The sequence below is a fragment of the Micropterus dolomieu genome, linkage group LG05, assembly GCF_021292245.1.
Source record: "Micropterus dolomieu isolate WLL.071019.BEF.003 ecotype Adirondacks linkage group LG05, ASM2129224v1, whole genome shotgun sequence".
NCBI classification, from domain to species: domain Eukaryota; kingdom Metazoa; phylum Chordata; class Actinopteri; order Centrarchiformes; family Centrarchidae; genus Micropterus; species Micropterus dolomieu.
In genome coordinates, this window is record NC_060154.1 from 3171479 (window position 1) to 3198945 (window position 27467).

Sequence of the window (27467 nt, forward strand, 5' to 3'; positions counted from 1 at the left end):
ACACACACACACACACACACACACACACACACACACACACACACACACACACACACACACACACACACACACACACACACACACACACACCCACACCTTCTGTCTCTGTCTAATTCACACACACAAAGAAAACAACAGTTTATACTTAAACTCTTGCACTGATCTCCTATTTATGACCGGGAGCTTATAAACGTAAGACTGATGTAAGTGAAAGATTGTGTTTACATTTTGTTTCATGCACACTCTTATCTTTGTTTTATTTTTTGTTCTGCACAGCACTCACTTTTTTATTGAAACCATCGATGAGCATCTGTCTCTTGCCGAAAGTGCAGCCCCATGAAATGTGTTGATTGCAGTTCTCTATAAACTGGGACTTTGGTCCTTCCAACTTCTCTGTAGTAATACTCTTTCTGATACCAGAGTCAAGCCTTTTAAAAGAAAACGTCCTGATTCAACCTCATGGACACAAAGCCCAAGAGTCAGGATTGATGTGTGCTCTCCGAGTCCTACGGGATCGTTTGAACGCAGGGCGCCGAGGGATTTGTCAGTCTAACGGGAGCTGACAGGAGGAGAATGAACTTTAACACTCACAGGCTGCTTTCCCTTTCATGAGCTTCCAGAGGAACCCTGTAGTGAATCAAATCCCTCCGCTCGGGAAATACACACAGTTGTATAATAAAAATGCATACACATATGCACTAACGTAAAAGGCACACAGACGCACACACACTCACATATCTTATTCAATGTTATGTTCCCCCACTTGTCCCTGCACATTCCCATTTAATCTGTCAAGCTGTTAAGAGTGACAAATGTGTCCAAGAAAAAAACAACAACAAACACACATACAGTACATGTACATGCAAACGCAGCTATACAAACTGTAGCACACACAGACGCACACTTCCTCCAATGACCTGAGAATGGAGGTCACTGCTGAGAGCTCGTTGTTTCAGTGATTTCACGCTGTGTTGCTTTCAATCAGGCGCTGTAATGAAAGGTCTCATAACTCTAACGTTAATGGGACCCAAGGACTGTTAAACAGATGAATAGCTTGGTTTTGTATGTTAGGACCCAAAACAGGCCTCAAAGTCTTGCTCTGGTGAGTCTCCATGTGGTGAGTTAAGAGGGTTGTTTCAGTGAGCTAGCAGCCTAAGGTGACATAACATTTAATATTTTAAAAAGTTTAATAAACTCTAGCCTGGACTGTTGCCTAAAAGCTTGTCCATTTAATTATTTACCATTACTTGAGACTTCCCGCGAACCTACCTAATTACCCGGAGTTAACTACAGATCAGGGCTTTTTTCTGCAATGGGGACTTTTTGACACTTTTAGTGGCAAGGTGAAAAGGGCTGTGCTGGCAGATTTGCCCCCTGCGATAATTGCTAGGCTAAAACAGTGAATTTGGCTAATGTTACAACCTTTCAGGGAACAACCTCATTATTGCCCTGTGATAAATTTTGTTGCATCGATTTTTTCTGGAGCAGGCCAGTTGTATAAAACTAGCAGTTATGACAGTTTTATTTATACTTTGTTGTGGTAAGTATGGTAACAACATATTAATTCAATTTAAATGAATACCACTGCAAACTTGCAGAAAACATGACACATGAAACATGAATGTTGTAGCCGGATTGTTCATCATGTTCACATCAAAGTTGGACAATGCAACAAGCATTTTGTTTGAAGCATACTGAAAATCCTAGCCTACTAAAACACTTTGTTAATGTTAGGAAAAGTTTGTGGACAATCTAAAAACGTTATTCATGCTTTAGTTGCCAGGAGCAGCTATATAAAATTAAGAAATACATTGACAGTGAATGTTTTGCAGATATGTTCAGTATGAACATTTTGCATTGGCAATGAACAGTTTGTACACATTCAATATTATTTTTGAGGTTCAGGAAATAACTTTAAGATGACAAGGTTGCATCTTAAAACTATGAAAAGCAATCATTTCCCTGAATGGACTGCAAATGGAACAAAATGTTTCAATACAATAAAAAATATTTCTTTTAACAATGAGGATAAAAATATATATTTTTTTATTATTTTACACTTGGAGAAAGTTCTCCCTCTATCCTTGTCCACTACCGTTCCCCCCTTCCCTCACTCAGCAAAGCCAAGGAAGTAATAAAAAAAACAAAAAACAATGAGAAACCATTGTTGACAACGTGATGCAGAGCGCAAGGTCTCAAGCCAAAGAGTGGTGTAATAAACATTACCTGCACCCCATCTCTGCCCTCATCATGCAGTGTCATCCTCCCACAGCTGATCAAAAACACAATTACACCCCTGCATACTAGTGTATAACCCAGTAAACAACAGCTACTACTCTGCTCTGCCAGCTGAGCCAGACAGCCGCCCTCACACACCTCCAGAGAGGCCAGAGAGCATTTCTCTGGTTATAGATAGACTGCTGGTGGTGTGTTTCCACAGGCCAGAGAGCAGACGGTCTAACTGAGCTGTATCAAATCACTAACACAATGTACGAACACAAACTGCACAAACACACACACATAACCTGGCTGACTAGCATAGTAGTCTTGGAGCTCAGCTGCCATCATACTGCTGATAGCTTCTGAATAGAAACCAAGTAGTGGGAGCTATTTCTATACTCATGCCACACATAAACGCAGGCTTGGTGTGGTGTGTGATTTTACTGGTGTTTAATACAGCCACATACAGTATATGAAAAAAGTTTCCATTTCAAGCCTCAAGGAAACCTTATGAATAGGAGATCCTCAAAGACATAAAACTAAAAAATCTACAGACTTGTGTAAACTTCAGATATGCACTATTACACTCAGGGGTCAGCCTGACCTGGAGTGACTAAACAGATTTTTGATTTACTACCAGGACATCTGGCACCTCTCCAGCTACCAGTCCACACTCTGTACCATCTGGTCTGAGCGGGACTTGAATCGGCTAACCTCTCGCTCTCAAGTCAAGTCCCTATGGACAGAGCCACTACCATAGGTCCAAGATCACCATCAATGTTTCCCTTTGTTCCTTGCATTTTAAAAACTGATTGCTGACCCTTTTTATTATACAAAAACAATTATCTTTCTAGTTTGATGTCTGGCAGTTTCAAAAACCATTGTTTTCTCTAAAGTTGGGCTGAACGATTAATTGCATTTACGATATTATCGCGATATGATAAAACAAGATTTTCTAATCGCAAAGGCTGCGATTACAATCTAGTCACATGACACGTGAGAGTAAACCAGTCTGCAGAGGAAGCATCAACTTCACGTACGCTGTACCGTGAGTTGTTGATGTACAATGCCCCTAAGCTTAACAGAAGTTGACACTACAGAAACTTTAGTATCACACAGGGAATTAAATTAGCACCCGCGGGTAACTTGGTGGAGTTGGTGGTTGAAATCATCGGGCCATCCACCGCTTTGGCGCACAGAAAAAATGCATAACAGAAAGACACGTGTAGTAAGTATTGTGTCGATCGATTATCGCAAGCCAAAGTACTCGTGGACGTCTGGTCGAGCGTGTGATTGCACACTGGCACGTCAAAAGCGTGCAAATTGACAGCAGGACGCAATAATAGTGTCGACCTTGATTGAAGATATAATCTATGCAGCTACTGTCATCCCTCATACACATTCTGTCTGTTTTGTGTTTATATCATTTATAGCCTACATGATTATAATAACTCAACAATTATAGGATGATTTTCTGTCAAATTTGTCCTTGATAATTCATGTTTTCATTGGGTTTAATGATAATGATAAATGATTTTAAGCCCTAAACCCCATCTAGTTGACAACACATGATGGTCTGAAGCCCTAAAAAGAAGAACACTAAAGGAAGAGCACCTTCTTTTCGCTTGTTTGGACACTTCCAACACAGGTTTGCACTGCTTGTTTGATTGACCTGTTTACACGTTCATAACTGCGTTTCAACGCCATGACAAAAACGAAAGACACCCGTTTTCATAGAAAAAAACGCCCGTTTTCGAGAATGTGCGTTTTAATGGCAGATCACACTTCAAAGACGTGCGTTTTGCTGTCAAATCACGCGCTTTTGACGTGCCAGTGTGCAATCAGATGCTCAACCAGGCGTCTATGCGTACTTTGGCTTTTCATTATCGACACCAGTGTCACACTCACAGCCACCAGTCAGCTCAGGAAATATCTGTGAAACGGCGTTTCAAACCAAACTCACAAGTCCGAAAGAGGCCCAGTCTTTCCCGAGTTACAGCCTGGTTACAGACGGTGCGCTGCTTAACAGCAGGCTGCAGGGGGACTACAGTGTTGGAGAATTATTAAACTTGTCTATTAAACACGAGAGGTCAACCCTTGGCCAACTTTTGAATTGAACCTCAAACGGAGTATTTTTTGTGGTTTTTGTTGAGAGACTCCTAGGAGATTAGAACTGAGATAGACTCATTAATTAGCAGTTGAACTGTGGACTTTGTATTAAGCGCTTACTGTATATGTATAACACACTGTGGTGAACTTAGTTTTTCTTGTGGTCTGTAGGTAGGCCGACCTGATGATATTAAATCATATTATTTAATGCCATGACTTGACTCTCAAATGATCTTTCTCATATTATTATAATTTGATATTTCTTCTCCACCATTGCTCATAATAATAATTCATGCATCACCTAATTTCATCATAACACAGGCCTGGCCTACAAGAAAGAACAGTCTATGTTTAAGACACTATACAATGATTTAATGCTTGTCCGTTTAGAATAATACAGAAGGTAAAGAGCTTAAATCGCAATATTGATTTAAAAAATCGCAATTATATTAAAAAATATAAAAGATTATATGTTGTAAAAAATTTAATTACTTTCCAAAATCGTTCAGCCCTTAAAAGGTAAAGTAACCATAGATTCCAGTCTCAGCATCAAACTGGTTTGAAGGATTGTGATTGTGAAACGAAAGCTCGGAAAAATATTCTACCAAATTAGAATCAGAATCTTGATGTATGTGATCTTGAAAGTGGGGTGGAGATGGAGCAGTGGATAAGACACATATCTTTGATGTGAAAGACCTGGGTTCAATTCCCCACTGGGACATATCCACCAATGTGTCCCGGAGAAACCCCTAGTTGCTCCACAGGCGTGCGACCTCTGACAAACTTGGCAAATGTAAGTCGCCTTGGATAAAAGTATGAGCTAAATGAATAGAGAGAGTTAATCTAGTGTGTATAGCTTTTGATAAATTATTTGTAAATAGCCATTTGTCCACTGCACTGCCAAGTTGGCACCACACATGGAGAAAGATCACTAGGAGATTTGACGTAAGCCTCTGCTGGTCAGAGGTACAAAAACACACATGTGGGATAATTTACCTTGCTCTCTGAGTGGTTCAGGTCTGGGGTCTTGGCCGTGGCGTCCAGATCAGTCACTCCCCTATTGAGGTTTAACTCCTCTGCTGCCGGCACCTGGATCACCTCCTCCGCATCGATATCCGTCTCCTCTGTGACAGATGCCGTCTTCTCAACGCCCGTTAGCTCTCGAGCTGAGCCGAGGAAAGTACACACACATACAGGTGGATAAGCACGCACGCCTGCATACACACATGTAGGCATGAGCATGTACACACGCACACATGGGTGACACACATAAATAACAAGTAAGAAACATTATCCATATACAACCATAGTACAGTATATTGTCTGCATGATTATGAGCTTGAATAATAGTTTAACAGTTCTAGTTGTTCTGTGGTGCAACTCAAGCAAATAAACAGTGAAAAAAATCCCTATATTACCACACAATGATCAACAACACAATGCAAATCTAAATATAATACAATGCTGCCAGCACTCTCTTGTTTCATGGGAATTTCCATTGTGCGTTTTGGTTTTTAAATAGCGGTCTGATTGCCGTTAATACATTTTTATGGGACAAATTGGACCAAGTTGGATACAGATTGTGTTTTCAATGAAGCATATATCACTAACCATTTAAGATCAACAATATTGCCTGTGTACAAGACAAAATCAATTCAGGCTGCAACAAAACAGTTTATGAAGAGCATTCCTACTCTTCTTCTGCACTCTATACTTGATAAATGAAACGGTTACCTTGGAAATGGGTCCCAATTGACTTTTTTGTCAAAGCCAAATTGAGACATTCCTTCTCTTTTTATCTGGTAAGAATTTATTTTAAAAATGTTTTTAATATCTTTGGCAAAGGAAACCATCCACTTCAGCTCAGTAAAACACACTGTCAAAAGCTGCTACAATTTGTACCAGATCAATACAATGACACACCTGAATGGGAGTGACTAAATGACTAAAATATGGTTATCCTACACTTTCAAATATTCTGATAAAATCAACACAAAAAAACTATAATTATATAAGTATAAGAGTGTCTTTGCCTTATGAATTTGAATAAAAAATAAATATTTTACTATTTTGACTTGCCTCACCAGACAATTCACCAGAACACAGCTATAACAGTTTGTTACAGTTGTTGGAACACTTCTTCCCCTGACTCCAAAGCATGAAGCTGCTCGCTGTGTGTCATAACCTCACCCAATTCAAAGGAAATTTGCTCTACTTGCATGTCATGCATTTTCTTGTTATTGACAACTGTCCACTAGACAGGATTGCATTGTCTTCCTGGCAGCCTGACTGTACTAAAAATATATGATTGTTGAGCTACTAGGACCCTTCTCTCTTAAGCGGCAAAGCTATTTACAGCCAGAATAGATGACATTTACAAATAGACTCAAGTAACTTTAGTCAAGGCCGCCCCTCAAAACAACATCATACAAGTTTCATTTAAAAAAGCAATCATTTTGAAAACATGAAAAAGTACTCAAAAGAAGAAAGGATCTTAGTGGCTGCACTCATTAACAAAATGTAAAAAAACCCCACAAATTTAAATTTCAATACTGAGCAATTAACAACGGGCTAGTGTTCTCACGCAAAATAGGTAAAGTTAGGCCCGATATGGCTACTTGTTTCCTTCATGTTTTCTTTTTCCTCCCCCCCATTACATCCCGATTACTGTTCCTGCTGCAGTGTCCTCCGCCTTTTCATCCTCTCCTTCAACTCTTCACCTCCACTGTCCATCCAACCTCCACCTTCATCCTCAGCCACCTCCTCTTCCATTTACGCATCCCCTTCCTTCTCTTGTGCACCCAGCTATTAGCGCTGTCCACCCCCTCCACTTAAACCTCATCTCCAACAATCTGGCACTGGCCCACTGCTCCCTCTCCTCCCCCTCCCATGAACTGCATGCTTGATAACCTGCTGGCAGCACTACCATCACTTCTTCCTCCATTACCACTCCTCTTCCTCCTCCTTTCTACCCACCGATCAGTGATGTGCTGTCCTGCCCTTCCTCCTGTGCTTTGTTGTTGACAGGTCCCCCCCCCCTCTTCTTTGTCCTTTTCCTCTTTGACTTCACCTCTGCTCTGCCCTAACTTGCTGGTTAAAGCTGTCATTAATTAAATGGTCAGAAGAAAATTCCTGGAAAGTTTGCACACCTTAATATAAAGACTCAAACAGAACAGCACTGGAGCTGTGAAAGGACCAGTCTCTAGAACGAATGTGAATTATGTTCAATAGGGGACATCATGTTAAGGGATTCAATATCTTGTTGTGAGATGATGAACTGAACCACTTTGAGTTTAATGTAAAATATATCCAACTGAACAAGTCATTTTTTCTCGCTTGTTTCAATCACAAATCAAGTTATTTCAAGCAGTTTTTGTTTGTTTTTATTCTGGAGTTTTTGACATCAGGCTTACATTTAAAATTTAGGTTAGGTGTCATATATTATCTATGTTATTGCACTTCTTTCAGGTGCATCACCTGTGATTGGCCTTTCATTAGTGGATTGTTTTGAATTTTGGTATTTGTTATTAACTTATTGGCATTAACATTAATGTGTGGTTGTCTTGTTATTATAATGTAAGCATATCTTAAATGTGCTGCATTGTATAGTTTATATTTTACACTGATATGTGGTTCGTTGCAACTTGTGTGACTTGTTTTTCTGACTCGCTCTTTCCAGTGCAGGGATGATCAAATAAGCTTTGACAAAATAATACTGAAGTGAAATGATTTGTCTGATTTACGCAACTGGCATTTACTTTAACTAAAGTACTTAAACATGTGAACCTTCATTGGAAAAAACCACAACTATCTCACATTTGGGCAGCATATCTCCTTTGTAAAGAAATCTAAAAATCAAACTGAATCAGTCTAAATAGCTTGCCATACAAACATTTTTGTTCAGTATAGTAACATTTCTGAATATCGCTGACAAGTCTCCAAGATGCCCCATCATATGTCCTGTAGGCTTTAATTCAGTGTGTGATCACTGAACTGCTGAATTGATGTGGCACCCTTGCGTCTTATGTTAATGTGAACTGTAATGATAATATTACTGTTCCACAGTTGGGCTTTATTTTCCATTGAGTAGACTTTATTAGCTCAGTGATGCAATGCATTTTTCATATAGTTATTCATTGTTAATAAAAGATTATATGTTGCAGCATTTTGTCCAGTTGAAAACAAAATCACTTGCTCTGTACTGTGGCTCTTTCCTCCTTTCTTCTGACTCGCTGCTGCTCAACCCAGTTCTTCATCCCCTCTCCAATTCAATTCCACATTTCATCTCTTCTCGCTCCTCTCATCCTACATGATCCCAAGTTCCTTTTTCCTCTAATATTCATCTCTTCTTCCTGCTTCTCTCCACTACCCATGCTTTCTTCCAGCTTTCCGTTTCTCTAATCCGCTATCTCCCACTCTTCTATCCCTTCTCCTTTCATTGCCATGATAATTAGTTCTCCAGATAAGCTCATTGGCTGCGCATGACAGTTCTTGTGTTGCTTAAAACCCCATGACAGCAAGTGTGGAAGCATGAGTGTATAGGCCTAAGTTTGTATGCATGTGGGGTCCTTTCATCATGTGTGGATGTACAGTTATAGTGGGTGGGTGATCTCTGGGCTCATCAGCATGTGAAAGGGAGCTCGTCTCTGGAGGGCTGGAAGTGGGGGGTGGAGATAACATATCCCCAGCCTGGTGCTCTCAGATCGAGATGGGGAGGGTGACCAGCACTGGCTACTGTAATGACTGGAACACTGGTGTGAAAGAGCTCTGTTCGTGGACACTTCCAACTGCTGAATCTGCGCGTCTGTCCTCTTAGACCTCACTCAGAGCCACGTGTCCCTGGGCTGCAGTGAAGCCCATCATGTCCAGGCACGAGGCAACAGATAAAAGTAGCTCAGCCCACCAGTGTTGTTGTACGGTGCCTCCTTTCTTTTGGTTGACTCATCCGTGACATTCACTCCAGCATCACCCTCCCCTGCTTGCCAACTTGGGCACAATGCAGGCAGGAATGAAAGTGTGTGTGTGTGTGTGTGTGTGTGTGTGTGTATGTATGCAGAACAATCTGTTTGTGTTATCTGAGGACATACAGTATGTGAAAGTAGGTGTAGGTGTTTGTGCGCACTGGGGAATGTGTTGCCAAGAATTTAGATTTTACATTATTTCTGGATGTTATATTCAGATTCGCCCATGGCCTTGATGATGCTATTCAATATGTTTTAGATTCATTCCTTGAACTAAAAATACTATTCCTCCCTGGTTTGTTTGTCTCGTCTTTCTAAAGGGATGAGTTTTGCTCATCCCTTTAGAAAGACGAGACATATACACACATATATATATATATATATATATACATATACACACATATACATATATATATATATATATATATATATATATATATATATATATATATATATATATATATATATATATATATATATACACATATAACAACAATCCTATCCAACTACCAGCCAATAACCTGCCTCTGCACAACATGGAAGCTCCAGGAAAGCTTACAACTTAGTGCCACATACATGGATACTGGAATGCTTGGAAATGTACGAGATCAACAGGACACTAATAGCCTTCATCAACAACTCAATGGGGCTCTGAAAAACAAGTCTGGAAGCAAACTCAAAGCCAATTGCACAAGTCACCATCAAGTGCGTCATATACCAAGGTGAAGCACTATCCCTGCTGCTGTTCTGCATAGGCCTGAACCCCCCCAGCCAGATCATTACAAAGACTAGCTATGGATACCGGTTCCAAAGTGGAATAACCATCAGTCACCTCCTCTACATGGATAACATCAAGCTGTATGCCAGAAATGAGCGAGACATGGACTCACTGATCCACACTACCAGGATCTACAGCAACGACATTAGAATGTCGTTCGGACTGGACAAGTGGTATCAAAAATGAGATGATCAGAACCGAGGGGATTAACTACCAGAAGGCCACACTGCGGATGTTCAGGACAGCTACAAATACATTGGGGTGCCGCCGGCTAACGGAAAACATAAGTAGGCAGCAAGGAAGTCTGGCACAGCCAAATACCTACAGAGAGTAAGGCAGGTCCTGAAAAGTCAGCTGAATGGGAAAAACAAGATCCGAGCCATCAACACATTCGCCCTGCCAGTCATCAGACACCCCGCTGGTATAATAAACTGGCCAAAGGAGGAGATAGAGGCCACTGACATCAAGACAAGAAAGCTCCTCACAATGCATGGAGGGTTTCACCCCAAATCCAGCACCCTGAGACAGTACACCAAGCGTAGCGAGGGAGGCCGAGGGCTAGTGAGTGTCAAGACCACTGTCCAGGATGAAACAGCAAAGATCCAGGAGTGCATCAGGAAGATGGCCCCCAAAGATGAAGGGCTTAGTGAATACCTCAGGCAGCAGAAACCCGAGGGTGAGGACAAGGAAGATGAAGAACCTTCATGGAGGGACAACATTAAGAAGAAGGAGCACGAGAAGCTTGAGAAATACCAAAGGCTGAAAGAGGAGCTAGAAAAGATGTGGAAAGTAAGTGCAGCAGTGGTGCCAGGGGGATTTGGGGTTGTTTGATATCCTGCGTCATTAACAAGCCCAGAAGCGGCTTACCTGCTGCCCTAATAACGGATCACGGGTGGAAAAATACGGGAAAAAAGGAGAGGGGGGCGGTATAATTTGAAAAATGTTAATCTTGATGGACGATGGCACAAGCTTGGCTATGTCTGTCAGCCATGATGTGATCCTTGTCTCCCCTCAGCCATTTTTATGTTATTAATTTTAGACACATTTTTAGAGCCGCAACCAAATAGAAGCTCCGCCACTTCCATCACCACACTGAACCCTGAAACTTTGTATTTTCTCTATTGTTGTTTACACCTGTGTAATCACACAAAATGTGCTGTACACAATAAAGTATATAATTTCTTCTTGCTTTGCCACATAAATAATCATTGACCTTACCCGTCTGAAATGAAATCTGCTCGGTGATACTACAGTAAATCCAGAACTAAGAATTAAGAATAAAAGAACATCTCCTCCAAGAGAAACATTACAGCTGTTTTTTTATTCTTTCCATTTTTCACTTGAACCTTCAAGGAACTTCTAGAAGGTTGCAACACATACCTTTTCCCTTTTAACAAAATACAGAACTCCCACAAGAAACCATCAACCCTGCACTCTGTGGCTCTTCTGTCTAATGTTGCCTTGTGATTGTTCATTGTTATAATAAGTGAACAAGCACTACATCTTGAAAAATGTGGATAAAAAGCCTTGTCCTTGAGGGAAGATCAGCAGTGCCAAGCAGAATGCAGACCAGTAAGAAAGGGATGCTGGCTGTTTGTGTGTTCCTGTGTGTGTTGGTGTAAAGTACCTGTGACAGAGGAGTCGTTGCCATTCTTTTCGCTGTGGCAGTCCTCCTGTCCATCTGCATTCTGCTGTGTGTGCTGCAGACTGAGTTTATGACAAACCTCGAACGCCTGGCCGACTGTCCGCACAATACGCATGGCCTGACTCTGGTTGGGGAGAGAAAGAGAAAGAAAGACATTGCAGTTGTAATTCTCTGAACATAATTTGTACTTCTGTGTTGCCATTTGGTTCAAAACACTCATTGCTGTGCAGTGTTTTTAAACCAAAGTTAAAACATTTTATTCAGAACTTTTTCCTTTCATTTTTTCCTGGCTAAGTTTGAGTTTATGTATGTGGCGCTCTTTTCTCTGGTTATCCTGCAACCCAGTTTTTTGGGGTATTCTAAACACACCAGAAAAGTAAAACTATCACTTCCCACATGCCAGGAAATACTGAAATCCAGACCGAGCTTTGCAGTGTTTTTAGACCAAAGACTCCACACTGAGCCTTTTTCCACTAGTGTCACATGCAGAGTCAACAATGTCACCTGATGATGTTTTACAATCAGGTAGAGGAGGTTAATTGTGTTTACTGTCCAAACTCAGTGGAATATCAAAATGTAATTTTTATTTTTGACCAGATTGTTCCTTAGTCTTCAGGTGCAAAGAGCTCAATGTCTCTGCTTATCTCCTCCTTTACTCTTTTCGCCCTGCTCTGAAAAGGCAGGTCAAGCGAAAACAACTAAGGAGACTTATGTCTGCTCTCAGCCCTCTCTTGTGCGGCTTGTCACAGTAGAGAGGTGCAGAGGCATAAAAAATTTTTTTTAAGCACTGTGGCCTAGCCTCAAAACACAACTCATCCTCAGCTGATTAAGCAGAACAGATGCAGTGTGGCCTAAAAGCCAGAACACAATCAAGACTCTGCCAACAGACTAAATCCTTTCTTGTTCCGGTTATAAACTCTGAACCAGTCTGAAGTCTTGTCTCAAAAAGTGTTCAGTCCAGATCAGTATCATAACATCATATGGACCCAGGCTTAGTATCATTTGAAAAATATAATTTATCTTGTTGTTTTGTTACATTAAAAACTTTAACTGGTTTTGGCAGTGTTTTGAGGTGCTGGGCGTGGACTTTAGTCCACAGAGGTTTTGAGTTCAGAAAAACTCCACTCATAAGTCAATTTCAGTTCAGTGAGGTTTGGCAGCAGTCGTAGCGTCCTCATAGTGTAATTATGGGTCCAAGCCCGAATGGGCTGGGAACTCGAAAGTCCGATTGCCACCAAACTTGGCACAGACCATCCCTGGACCGTGACGATAAAAGTTTGTATAGGGAACTTTGATCCGCCAAAAAACCTCCGAATTATAAGCTAACAAATTTTTGCCGAAAAGCAAAAAACTGGATGTGGTGTCATATCTTACGTTTGCAATGGCCGATCTACACCAAACTCGGGGACTTTATCTGCCATGCCCTCCCGAGGGGCTGTGTGAAATTTGGTGTCAATCAGCCTCTCGGTGGAGCTACTAAGCGTATATCAAATAACACTCCCACTGACATACATTCATTTTATATCTCCATAACCGCAAGTCCCTTTCATTTACAACTCTGGTCATTTATTGTCCACGGGCCCCGCGGGGCGCCCCGGGTCAACTCACGCGGCCTCCGCGGGCCGAGGGGGGTTGGCTGGCGCCGGAATACTGCTGATGTTTCCAAAGCGACCAACCAACAGCTGCCAGTATCAGCAGAATAGGAATTTATGTCCAGATCTGAAAAATGTCCTCGATTGCCATTGACCCTTACATAATCAGAGTAAGTGCCTTTGAGGCCTCCACTGTGTTATGTTTAGACAGCATGTTGCCACTTCAAAAGTTTAAACACCTTTCATGGCTATGGTACTGTTTCATGGGGTACAAATTCATGAAAATCTGGCGGAAGTCCAAGCTTTTATAATCAAACTTGCACTTCTTTGCCACGTAGAGTGAGGCAATGGATAAGACAATGTGGTATATGGTAACATAAGGCTGGGAGGTATATCGGTATAATGAGGTATACCGATATAATTTCAAAAGACATATGAAATTACACAATACCGTTTATACCGATATAGTTTGATGTTGAGTTAATTAATGTTTCCGTAAAGTCCTGCCAGCGTTTGCTCCTCTCTCTCTCCCTCACCGCGCAGCCACGCCCCTCCGTCTGCGTCTGCATGCAGCCGTCTACTCACAAAGTCTCTAACAAGATAGAGGGAGACAGTGCATGTCGACACTATTAAAGACCTAGCTTGTAAAAAGAAAAACACGGTTCGTTCAGTGTTTACCATACATACACTTCACTTCAGTGGGCCGCCCAGGTTAGGCGACACATAATAGCATTTATCAGAGAAACACTGTGGATATTTTACAAGAGCGGACCGGGTAAAGCAACAGCGAACACACCAGTCAGATGTTATTCATTAGCTAGCACGTTGTTGTTTTTTTGATAGCCTACGTCGTTAACACGCCTCCTCTACGTGCAGCTCAGCTGCTGCTGTGAACGGAATCACCACAGGAAAAGTCCAGAAGACAAGGTCTGTTTTTCTGGTGACTTTATACAGCCTAGCCTACTACTGATGGAGGAAGTCACCAAAGTGGACATACAGGGAGAGAGAGACGGTAAAGCCCCTTTTCCACTGCACAGTACCAGCTCGACTCACCTTGTTTTGGTTTTCCATTGTGTAAAAGTTGTACTTGTACCTGCTACCAGGTACTTTTTGCGTATCGCCTCCGTCTTATCTGTCTTTAAATTCTGAGTATTGTTGAAACTGTTAACTTAAATGAAGAGACAGCTGTTTGTGCGTCGCTGGTATGTGTCGCATTGAACATTACGTTGCAGCAGTTGTGTGTGGCGTTGCTATGACGACTAGCTACATTGAAGGGTACTATCTCTGGGTACTATCTGCGCAGGACGGTCAAGGCGAGGCGAGTTGAGCTGGTATTGGTAATGGGAAAACGACATAAGAAGCGGGAGAATTCAATAACTGAGTGATACTTAAGATGGAGAACGAAGTACGATTAAAACGGTGAAATAGTAAAAAAGCTAAGTTACTAAAAACATGTCCACTAAATCCCCCCCCCCCTTTGATGGTGTCCATCAAAAATAAATAGAGACCATTAAAGCTGCAACCTTACATACACTCAAAGTAGAGTAATCTAAAGTGTATCAGTGTTGTGTTTCTTAAGTTGTTTCAACTTTTTACTGTTGGAACGTAATGATAATGTTATCAGCCAATCAGGAAACATCGATATGCGTAGCGGAGTATGGAGAATGTCTCCAAGAACAGTAACTGAACAGCTAAATTTATACAGACAGATATTATACGGTAAATGGAAAAAGACAGCTTTCGGCCTAAACCATATTTAGCTGTACACTTGCTGTCCCTTTGACATTTGTCTTCTCTCTTTTCTAATTTTCTAGCTACAAGCATTAATATCCTGAAACAGAAAAGACGGATTGCTTTAATCCAGTGTCGAGAAAGGATAAGATAAAATATTGTCACTTAAAGAGGATATTGCCTTGGAGCAAACTGCTGTTAAAAGAAACTGGAGAGCATGATTCAGCTGAAAAACATCAAGACATCAAACTAACAGACAAATATAAGTAATGATAAACATAATATTGTCCTGTGTGTTCAAGACCTTTTTGGAAATTTCTTCTTATAGTGTTGGGGATGAAATTGGTCAGAGATTCCCACATGCAAGTACACTGTTTGCAGATATCTCCTTTTTGTAACAACCCTTGTATCCTTTACTTTGTCTCTCCCTAGCTCTCTCTTTCTCCTCAGACTCTCTGTTCACTTTTCCCCATGCTGTGCTGTTCACTTCTACTCCATCTCCTCCATACCATCAATCACATTTTCTAACTCTTATGAACTCAAATCATACCTTCTGGGAAGAATTCCACAGAATTTATCCCTTTACTGTCCCTGTGGAGTCCACAATGCAACCCATATAAGGTTATTCTTTACTGGCCTAAATATGTGTAACCATCTTATTGGCTGTTGAACTCTAATGCTTACCTAAGTCATGTTGAAATGTATTACATTCTAAGTGGTGCCAGTCTGTCTGTAAACTTCTAAGACTGAAGAAGCGTGCCATATCTCTTGTCCTTGGCTGTCTAGGCAACGGCTGGTTCCTATCTACCAAACTGTCATCATGCACCCACAGAGAAAAACAACAGAATCAACTATTGCCTGACAAACACACAGGTTGTTCTGTTTCTAGGTCTGTGAGTGACTTGAACGTGATATCTGTATGACTTGTACCTCACCTGTAACTCATCCACATTGAGCCCCATTAGTAAAAGTCCTTCAAAATGATTAGGTATTATTGATACCATAGCCAATAATTGTTACTGATCACATTGTCCCGTTAATATTGATTTATCTGACAAAAGGGCTTTTGCTAGGAGCAGGTAATTTAATGTAAAGTATTTCTGTAGGTCAACTTACAACAACCCATACAACTGCATCCATCACATCTACACTTTTCTGGTTCAGACACACAAAGGTGACGTCCCGACCTGTGCACAAAACCTATTTAAAATGCTGAAAAAATAATCTAGAGCTTCACCCATGAAAATTGGCGGTCATAATCATATCATATCGTTATATGCTGATGATATAATTTTGTTTCTAGATCAAATTGACACCTCTATACACCTGATAATTGAAGAATTTGATAAATTTAGTGATCTGTCAGGTTATAAAATAAAATGGACAAAGTCCGCCCTGATGCCACTGAATAATATACATGTTCAGGGTTCTATCCCCTCACCTATTCATATTAGAAACACTTTTGTGTACTTGGGCGTTACAATTCATAAAAACATATCTGAGATAAGCAGTGAAAACTTCAACACTGTACTAAAAAAGATAAAGTCAGATACAGTGTTGGCCAAGCTACTTGGAAAATGTAGTGAAATGTAGTAAATGAAGCTTCACTACACTGAAGCTACCCCCAAGTGAAATGTACCAAGCTAAGCCACTAATATATACACCAACTAAGCCACTAATATATACACACACACACAGGCCTAGTTTATATTGAACCAACTTCATTCCACAGTAGCAATAGAAGAAAGACTAGAAACCTGCTCCAAACTGTGTGTGTATGCAAAGAGAGCTAAATCATACACACAGAAACTCTCCTACTTATTGCCATCTCATTGCAGCTAAATGTATTTCCTCATGCAACAAACGGAGAACCATTGTTGTTTGTATAAAGTAAGTTAATTATCACATTATTAATTAATTATATATTTTTTATTGTTTATATATGTGAATTTGGGCTCTGACAACATTGCAACCTAAACATTCATGGCAATGGGCGATAAAGAGAGAGAGAGAGAGAGATCTCTCATCTCATGGAAGCAAGTTTCTGCCACTACATATCAAAGTTTCCTCCTCACTAGAGGAAGAGCTGTCCGGGCTGGACCCTGATCCTTCTCACAAGAGGTGTTACAATAACTATCACAATAGAAAGTAAACTCAATCACGTGTGTCTTTAGTCCCGTCCAGCAAAGTCGCATCTAAATCTAATCATTTTTTTGGAAAAGAGTTATTAGCTGAGGGGCTCTATCGTACACCAGCCGAATCACTTCACTGTAATATTACTGTTATGCCCTTGTGATGTAAGGTATTTTCTTTATACAACTGCTATAATAGATGTCCTTGTTCATGGATATGTCTATACCCCCCCTTATACTTGTAAAAATGTTGATCACAAAAAATAAAATGATGAAAAAATTAGGTGTTTGTGTGACAGTAAGATGTGGTGTCAATTCAGGGTTCTCAAATTAGCGATAATTGCACTGAGAATATCAATAAAAAAACACTCACACAATTAATACACTACACACACAGGACGAAGCAAAGAAACAAAGTTTTGGGGTAGACTGGAGAGCGATGTATTACAGTGGGTAAGCTTAGTTGTAATAAAAACATGCACAAGATGTTTCACTGTAAAAAATTAATGTAATTGTGATTATGATTGGATTTGCAAAAAAAAAAAGTTCAGCTAAAGTTCAATATTCACTGCCAGTCTATTTTTGACGGAAGCCGCATCAAGCAGCAAAGAGCAGATGAACCGGGCAGGAAGACACAGAACGGCATCGAGAATCTTGTTTCAGCCTTTGATTCATGCAGAGCAAGTAGGCCTACATACTCTGTGGTGACATTTTTTTTACATTCAGTAAAATTAAGTAGGCTACCCTACTTGCAACACATTGCCTCCATGGAAATTATGTATCATAGCAATGACAGCGTCTCCAAAAAAAAAAAAACACTGCTCCTCTAAAACGCACTCTAGCGCTCCCAGCTAGGCGTTTTCAGAAGAGCAGGTGGCGTTTTCAGCTGGCAAAAAATGCTTTGGTGGACACAGGCCCTTAGGGCGGGACTACTTTGTGATTGACATGTCACTACCACGGTGACCTGTCAATCAGGATAGAGACGACTTGTATCCGCTGCTCTGTGTAAAGTTTTTTTTATCAAATGGCTGTCAACAGGAGAGAGAGCAGTCTGTTAGTCTGTTTTGTTTTAAAAGTAAATTGTTTTGTAAACCTTTTTCTTTTTTTATAATTTTAACTGTGATTACATTTTAGTTTAGATTCTTTATATTCAGGATGTATTTAATAAACGATTAAATACGACAACATGTTAACAGTATTAATAAGTCTGGTTTTGTTGTAACACTGATAAATAACTTTTGGAAGGAGGGCCAGTAAGTTTCAAACCCAGTGGCCCGGTGGGGACAGTTTCCAAAAAGTTTAACATTGAGAGATTAAAATTAACAAAATCTGAACAAGTCAGCAAAATCAGGCAGGAAAAGTACTCACTTAACTTAACAGCATGTCAATGGATGTGTGGACCGTAACAGGAGGCACATGGCGCTTGTGATTGGTTAACCAGTCTGACACACAAGAATGACAACAGAATGAATCTAACTGCATGACTGTTTAAAACGGGTCCGATGCGCTTTATAGTTAACCTACATTTTAACCTCTGTCTTCATGCTAATTGTGTTCTTTCAAATCTCTATTCCGATTTGAATACAAATAATCGTTCAGCCCTATTTCACTGGGAGAAAGAATAGCTTTGACCTTTGCAATGAGGGCCTCTTTGGTTACATTCTTTATGGGACAGGAAAACTAGATAAGATTCATGCTGTGATTTTATCGTGAGCGCAGCTTCTCACTTTGAACAGTTCTCCTGTTTAAACTGAATCAGGCAAACTTTCAGGCAAAGCCCAAAGCAGCAGAGCTACGAACATGAGGGGCAACTGTGAAACTTTACAAGATAAACAACAGCATTGGCCATCTGTTCAAATACTTAAAATGACCAGTGTTTACACTCTCCCGAGACTTTTGACCTATTTGGCCATAAGAGTAATAAGCAAACGCAGAAGTAGCATGACTTTTGTTTTCACAAAACCTCTCCCCCAGACAGATGATTGCATTGTGTGAAAAAAAGAAGTCTCATTTGAATGGAACTTCAACGTTGGCAAGGCGCTGCCAATGAAATATGTGCAAAGATACTTTCCTGGAGAATTACTTTGTAATCTCAACACTGTATTTCTACTGTTTGCCTGGCGATCAATGAAAACTACTGCTGGACAGCTACATTGTAACATTATAAACTGTTGTGCAGTGTTTCATAAGCCTACAAATTCATGGATTTGTTGCTCAAATTGGACTTTGTGGATAATATTTCAATGTCTCACAGGCATGGGGTGTGTGCCCTACCAAGCGAGCGCCCCAACTTAACCACATCTTAACCATCACGGATCACAAAGGGCTAATGAAGTGTTTGTTTTTGAAAGTGTCGTATGGGTCGATCTGAAAGATATTGAGAAAGACCCTGTTTGATTTTTTGATTTGGTTGAAGGCTTTTTCTCGTTAATCACTTACAAATGTGCCTTGTCAGTGTTATCAATACCTTTGCTGAATGGACAGTCCCTTCCAACACACTAATCTTTTTCAGTTAACTACATCTGTATCAGAGCGGTTGTCCTGTATCTAGACATTTTCTGCCCCGATCCAATTCTCCAATGGATCTCCAATTTTGGCAGCTGACAAGACTGCTAAGAGATTTGTCACTCAAATGCAAAGCCTGTATATCCTGCTGTAAAAACATGAAATAGTTTGGACATCTGTCACCATCTCTGTCTAGATCTCTTTCTACGTCTCTATCGTTCTCCCCTTCACTTTTCCTCTCTGTCAATTCAACTGAATAAATGTGCCCTCTGTATCTCTGTCGTTCTATCTCTTCTCTATATATCAAGCTGCCAGTGAGCTGGATCACTGCAGCAGAATATGCTTTCTTTGTGGCTATAGGATACGACCTAGTCAAAAGCACAATGTATTATTTATCCCAGATTAACCACAAAGGTTCAGTGGGGCTTTCATTGTCCTCTTGGAAGTCTTGGCACAAGCAAGATTAAGGGACAAAAGGGAGTATAATGCAATTTAGAAAAGAGCAGTGTAAACAATGAGCGGACGGCTGGGGAGTTACTCCTGCTTAAAGCCTTTCCAGTGATTCTCTCCTCTGTTGATGAGCTCATTCATTCTCTCATCATCCTGTATTTACATTTTAACCATATCCCTTCAGAATTTGCACATCCTACACCACCTCAATCTGATTCTGCTCCCTCTTAACTGCCCTTCCCTGGTGTAAATTAACACATTAGTGGAGTTTTAGTTAGAGAGTTGCACCAGCAACTCCCTGATCACCAGCTTAACTTATCATTAGGGCAAAGCCTGGGCAGATGTTCATGTTGTTATTTACCTCGGAGAAATTAGTGGGACAGCTGAGTGAGAAAACACACAAGTGTGTAAGAACACTAGCAGACCAAAATAAGTACTAATCAATAAACAGGTTTGAGTGTGACTGTGAGGAAATGTGTTCAGATTGGTGAGATTTCTACTATTACATAGATGTTTACTTTCCCAGCATAGGTTGCTGTCACAGGTTAATATCTGGTTGTCACTGTTACCAGAGACTACAGTCTGCAGTTTAGTCGTATACACTTTACTGCAAACAGAGTTACACAGGATCTGCTGTTGCCAAAGAAAAGTTAAGTTTGTATTTCTCTCTCTCACTTTCTCTCAGATTTTCCTCATATCGTGCAGGCCTACCTCACGCCCTCGTTCCCTTCATTTCTCATTTGGTCACTTGGTTCCTTGCTAGGATGGCTGAATGTGCAAAGTGTTCAAAGGCTTGGCTTAATTTCACAAAAACGAAATATGAGGAGGAAAGGAAATGCCATTTAGGCTATGCTCCAAGTTAATTTCTTGTAAAGGGGGGAAACACAACATCAAAGGACCTCAGTTAAAGGAAAAATGCAGTACCTTCGACTGTCTTCGAGTTGGAACACCGCCAAATCTGGCAGCCATTGGGTCTCATCAAACCAAGTAAAACCTGGATCATTAGGCAGTCTCAATAATGGTTTCAATATCAATAAAAAAACATAGGGCTGGACGATATGGCCAAAAATGTTATCACAATAAAACGTTTCATATCTTTCGATATCAATAATTATCATGATAGGTATCAAACCGACTTTAAAGGCCAATTTCTGCTCCTGAGTGACGGCGAATGGTTAATAGTGGTTTAAACTCTTCTTTATGGTCAACACTTGTAGCCATCACTTCACAAATCTGAGGTAGAACATTCAAAACAACTATGAAAAAATATTTGTTAACAACTATGCATGAGTAAAATTAAGTAAAAGCTTTTTTCAGTCCTTGTTCTCAAAATAATAAAAATCTTAATAAAAAAAAAGTCCTAATTTGTGCATGACTCAAGTGAATAAAATCAAACATTTATTGAATATTTATTGAACTTTTGTTATATTATTATTGAAAAGAATTGTATTGCCATACTTATTGTTATTGTCTTTCTGTCCAGCCCTAAAAAAAAGTTATCATGTTCAGGTGTAGCTTCACAGACGAAGTGAAGTTCAGAGGTGTGATAAGGCCGCAGCCTACAAAGGTGTGTCCTTTGTGTCACCTACACAACAGAGTAGCATTATGATGCTTTTGTTTTTACTTTTATGCTGAATGGACTTCTCTCCCTATGTCTACTCCAATCTCTCTAAAACTAGTTATTTGTCTTTTCTTTTTATCCTAGGAACAAGTCCCTATGTCTTGGGCATATTGTGTGTTTACAAAAGGATGCAATATGATGGTATATTTGTGTTTTGTATGGTTTTCTTGAATTAAAAATTACAAACTCATACCAAAAAAAGAGGAAAACATTATTAACTTCTGCCTGTGTTAACAACTCACTACGGACATCTCATGACCAATATATCACACCCTTGATATGTAGTACCTGGACAGAGGCAGTCTGAAGCACTCACATCCAATGTGTGCAGTGATTTGTTCAACTGTGGTTTATTTCAGCCTCTGCTGTAAAAGCACTACATCCTTGACAGAGAGGTAAAAAAAAATAAAAATATCAGATCGAGAGAGAAAAGCTAAAGACCGAAGGATCATTTCACTATGATATGGATATTCAATAAAAAGTCCTGAAAGGCTATAAAATCCAATTTACTTAACCAAGTATATCGAGAATTATGCGAGTCCTTATTATTTATATGTCTGGAAATAGCCATATGTTATTTTATATTAACGCTCCTCAATGTCAATGATGAAACCATCGATCCTCAGTCAAATTCTGAAACTTTACCAGGCCATCTACCCATTGTGAGTGCACTCTCTACTACAATATACTGCTAAAAATGGGCTTTTTTATTGCTGTAGCTCACTCAGTACGTTCCTGCGTAATTACAGTATGAGAAGATTTTTCAAAAAATCATTCATAATGCATTTCATTATTATGTTTGCTTTTCAATCATCCCCAAAAGCAGAACATTCAACTTGTCCTCCACGTCCAAGGCTGCATAAGTTGAATCCATTAGACAACACTGAATGACAGCATATGGTTGGAGGGCATCTATCCACAGAGAGAGAACTCAATTAACACTTGACACAATAACCACAACTCTCTCTCCAGCTCATCAACCAGCTGTGGACAGCAAATTAGTTTTTATCCATCATAACCATTAGATAGATAGCTATATAAATAAAAAAATAAAAAATAAGGACCAAAAAACTGTTGTTTTGACTCACTGAGGTTCATTATTTGCTGTTTTTATGTTTTTAATCCATTGGTTATTAAGTGCATTTGCATTACTTCCCTTACTGGAAAAAGCGATCATGTGGCCTATCAGTATAATTACAACATAAAAAAAACACAGCTGCCAGCTGCAAGGTTTCCATTTAGCAGCAGTGATGGGATGTGTTGTGTTATAGTCCATTAGCAGGTTTAAAAGACCATAACCAGGTTTTATCCATCGTCTTTATTATCTTCATGTGTGTCCCTCTTCACGCTTGGCCTGTTAATGTGTTACTGCCTCATTGGTGAAGTTATGAGATAAAGATTGGAAAGAGTATAATGATTTGAACACATGACATGGTCAAGAGCTGGACTTGCTTTTCTATGCAAAGCTTTACTACACGGTACATTTTATTCCTACTGGATTTTGATATTTCTTGTGCACAAATTGAATGGTTTTGTCTACTGTTTTCATGATAGATTACTCTTAAAGTGTTGGATGGATTGACTAACCAACGATTTAAAAATCAGGAGTCATTTTGAGCCTTTTAATTGACTGGCTTAAATCCAAAACCAGAGTCAGGGTTTTGCAACCGTTTCTGGCCAGCAACCCTCTCTTAAGTTCAGCAATAAGGGAGTTTTCAAGTTATGTGAATTTGAGTATGGTGCAGTGTTGTATACTATTTCTTAATGGATTATATAGAAGTTACAAAATACTTGACTTAATTGCATTGACTTGCGTCACAATATATTTTAGCAACTATGCAAGAGGAAACTGGAGTTAAGTTATCGTAAACTTTAATCAAGTTTAATATAAAAATCATCGCATACTGAATGTTATTGGCATCTTGAATAACACAGTGTATTGTATCAGTATACATTTGTTACAACTCCGAAACTCTGCGTACAGGGTCGCAGGGGGCTGCAGCCAATCCCAGCTTACATCGGGCGAAAGGCGGGGTACAACCGGGACAGGTCGCCGGTCCATCGTAGGGCCATCAATGCCTTTTAAATACGGCAGTGTTTATTTACACGTTGCAGCTGATTGGGTAACACACCCACCAAATTAGAGAAAAAGTACATCAGAGACTGTTGCACAGAGTTTCACATTGTTTCTAGGAAATATGTCGTTCAACTTTGAAACTGGCTCAGACTGTTATTTCTCACTTAAACCAGCCTCTTCCAATTGGACAAAACACACTAAATACAATCATTTTAGATGATTATACATAATACAATCTCTCACACACAGACACACACCGAAGCAGCATTGAGTATTCTGATGAACATTCACTGGTCTCTGCTCTATCACTCTCACTACAATTGTACAAAATAGAGGCCAGGTCATTCATTAGCCTCCTTTAAAGTGTTGATCGGAGGAATAAGGGGAAGTGTGAGAGAGTAAGAGTCAGAATGGGGGAGAGAGAGAGAGAGAAACAGCCTGTCTCAGTGTTAGAACTGATAGGCCACTAAAGCCTTTTTATGCAACTGTGATTTAACGCCAAGCCATTCTTTCACTGCTGGTAGTTAAGAGGGAAATAAAGCCTGCTTAATCTTCTACTTAATCTTCCACTCGCAACCTTCTACACATCAAAACACACTCGCACAAAACCATGTCGTGCTTTGGATGACATTTTTATTGCATGTTTGATATGTATATGCCCATTCTTTTTTTCATTATGCCATAAATGTTTCATTCTTTTTGTTCTTTCCAATCTTCTACACCTCTCTGTCTTTGAGTAGGTCTATTACAGATGTTTTTTCTCTCGTCTCCTCTATTCTCTTTTTCCTTCTGTCTTCCTCTTTGGTCTTAGGAATACTTACACAACTTTTTTGCAACCGTTTAAAGGATAATACAGTGTTTTCTCCACATATTTCTGTTGGTACAAGCACAAGTAAACCCTGAAATTATTTGCTATAAACCACATTCATTCATTTGTTCATTACTTATCTCTTTCTTTTTGCTTGACAAAAGTCTTTCTTTTGCATACTTCACATGACCATTTGGGTTTAGTAATTATATTTATGTGCTGACAGAATAGTACTGTTAATGAAATAGTGTTTGGACCACTAGCGTAAGTTAGTAACAACGGGCCCCAGTGCAGGCTGTGATGATGGGCCCTTGGCTCCACAGTTGCAAAGCACACGTGCACACATACTGTTCGTGTCTAGAAGGGAACCCTATATTGGCAAATGTGTGTGGCCTTGTTTCCTTATTGTGCACACTTCAACAACTGATAAGATTACAGTCCCCTTCAAAAGTATTGGAACGGTAAGGCAAATTCCTTTGTTTTTGTTGTTCACTGAAGACATTTGGGTTTAAGATCAAAAGATGAGTCTGAGACAAGAGTTCAGAATTTCAGCTCTCATTTCATGGTATTCACATCTAGATGTGTTATACAACTCAGCAATCACGACGCAGCAATCTAAAGTGATGGATTTTAGAGTCGCACTGTGTCACCTAGACTATTGTATTTGCGAAGTACAGAAATCAAAGAGAAAGTTATAAGTTTCTGTACAATAACCTCACGGCAACCACATTCCTCTTCGGCATAGAGAGGCAAGAGATTATGGTAAATAAGAAACTTAAAAACAACACCATGTCCTGAAAACAGGCCAGCTACGGTGCCCATTTGGTTTAATACGACAAGCACATCCACAACGCTCAGCCTTTAAAACAGCGGCACAGCAGCCACACCAAATCAAAAAGCACCTGTACTCATCTATTTGAATGGCCTCCGACGAGCCTTGATTTGAGCAAAATCTTTGACAATGTCCTCAGTAAAAAATCCAAAACAATGTTATTTGGGAGCTTTGCAACCCTCTCCTCCTGTTCTTTTCTCTCCTGTCTCTTCTTGAAACAACTTTTATGTTTGAATGTCATGACTGCTAGCTTGTACGTATGCTTACTACTTACAGATTTTGCATTTCACCCAGTTTCACTTAGCTAGTCTTGTTGTCTTGTCACATGATCAAGTAGAAACTTAAGATTGGGCAGCCGTACTCATATTACCCAGCAATCACCATTGCATATGTAGCTTTGTTCTATGTTTGGGACACGAATATAGCCTACCAAAGAAAATAAGACAATATTCATTTGTGGAATACGTTTTTTTTATACTTTGCTTGCTACAGACTTTTGTGGGTAAAACTACTGACTGACACCATGGCAAAGGGGGATATGCACATTTGAGGGTATATATAGGCCTACCACATGATTTCATTGGTGATACAGTGATAGCAGGTGAGCTAGGAGTCAACTGTTGTTTGATGAATGAAGTTGCATTTTTACGGCGAAGTCCTGCTCGTCCTGGTGGGGCACACTCCCGTCACAGGCCCCTGTACAGTACGGGCCCTAGTGCGGCTACACTGTCTGCACTGTCTATATCTACGCCCCTGGTTGGACTTATTATTTGACGATGTTAAGTTCATTTTAGACATTTGTAATGTTTTATTTAAAGTTGCACTAATCAATATTTTTATATTAACAATGGATCGAATGACTTGTAATGTGAAAGGTGCCACTAATCAACCAACACTGCATTTCCCCTAAGCTTTTCACCTCAGCTTGTTACGTCTTTCAGCTCACTGTTTTAGTTGCATAGCCTGTGACTTTATAGGTTTGTTCACTCTCAGCGCTCTGATCAGTGCTGGTTTTTTACCAGCTGTTTTTAGCCTAAAAAGCTCTGATAAAACCCACTTGTACACTACCTGCCCAAGACAAATGGCAGACAGAATAAATAACAGTTGAGTCATCTGGTTGAGACCAAAACAAAAGTGAAAGGGGAGTGAATATTGGACTTGCATTCAACAGGTGGACCCAAACACAACTCCTAATAAATGCTTATGTTGCTCCGTGCTGGATGACTTAAAAGGCAACTGTTTGCTAAAAAGTTTGCCATATTACAATAGAAGATGGTTGGTAATGTGGAAATGTAAAGCTTGTTGTGACACAGTTAAGCCAAATAAACTTTTCATTGGTTTGTTAACCTTATTTCGCTGTACCAGTACGTACCAGCAAGTGTTTTCAAAGTGGAGGTTGCTCTAGCTTCTGTTAATCACCAGACACACACATGGAAAAAATGTCTCGGCCAAGAAATAATCTCTTACAAACATACTGTCTTATAAACTTTCTAGTATTGCTGTTTGTCAATCACAGCAGGTGCTTTCACGCTGGCTTTGCCATCATAAACAGTATTTTTAACAACTATGACAATCTTATAAATATAATCCAGACGTCGACATTAATACATGAGTTGTACCCATAAAATATAATGCTGCATTGCATGAAAAAAACATTTTGCTCATATAGTTTCTCCACCACCACTATACTGTAAAAAAAGTCGACAAACACACACATACTGGTTTCCAGCTTAATGGCCTCAGGGCCATAGTTACCCCAAGAGAATTTTGGTATGCATCACTTTCCATTTAGTCTTCCGAACAGAGTGTGTGTGTGTGTGTGTGTGTGTGTGTGTGTGTGTGTCTGTCTGTCTGTAAGAGATAATGAGGCCGTGTGTGTTTCACTCTGCTAACCCCTGGACTTAACCATCAACTCCTGCGAACTGGAAGCTAAAGTGGAAAACTGGGAGCACATTTTCTAACTGTGACACATTGCTGGACTCTGTTTTCAGCTCAACCCCCCCCCC

General features: G+C 40.0%; 1 protein-coding gene across 1 annotated transcript in view; it reads right to left on the reverse strand.

The window, feature by feature from the left end:
* Positions 1-27467, reverse strand: part of LOC123971083 (carboxyl-terminal PDZ ligand of neuronal nitric oxide synthase protein-like) — a 223364-nt gene that overhangs the window by 74506 nt on the left and 121391 nt on the right. The window contains exons 6-7 of the mRNA XM_046049669.1: positions 11696-11837; positions 5326-5495 (exon numbers count right to left, since the gene is read on the reverse strand). Coding sequence (XP_045905625.1) covers positions 5326-5495; positions 11696-11837 — 312 coding nt within the window. The remainder of the gene's footprint in view (positions 1-5325; positions 5496-11695; positions 11838-27467) is intronic.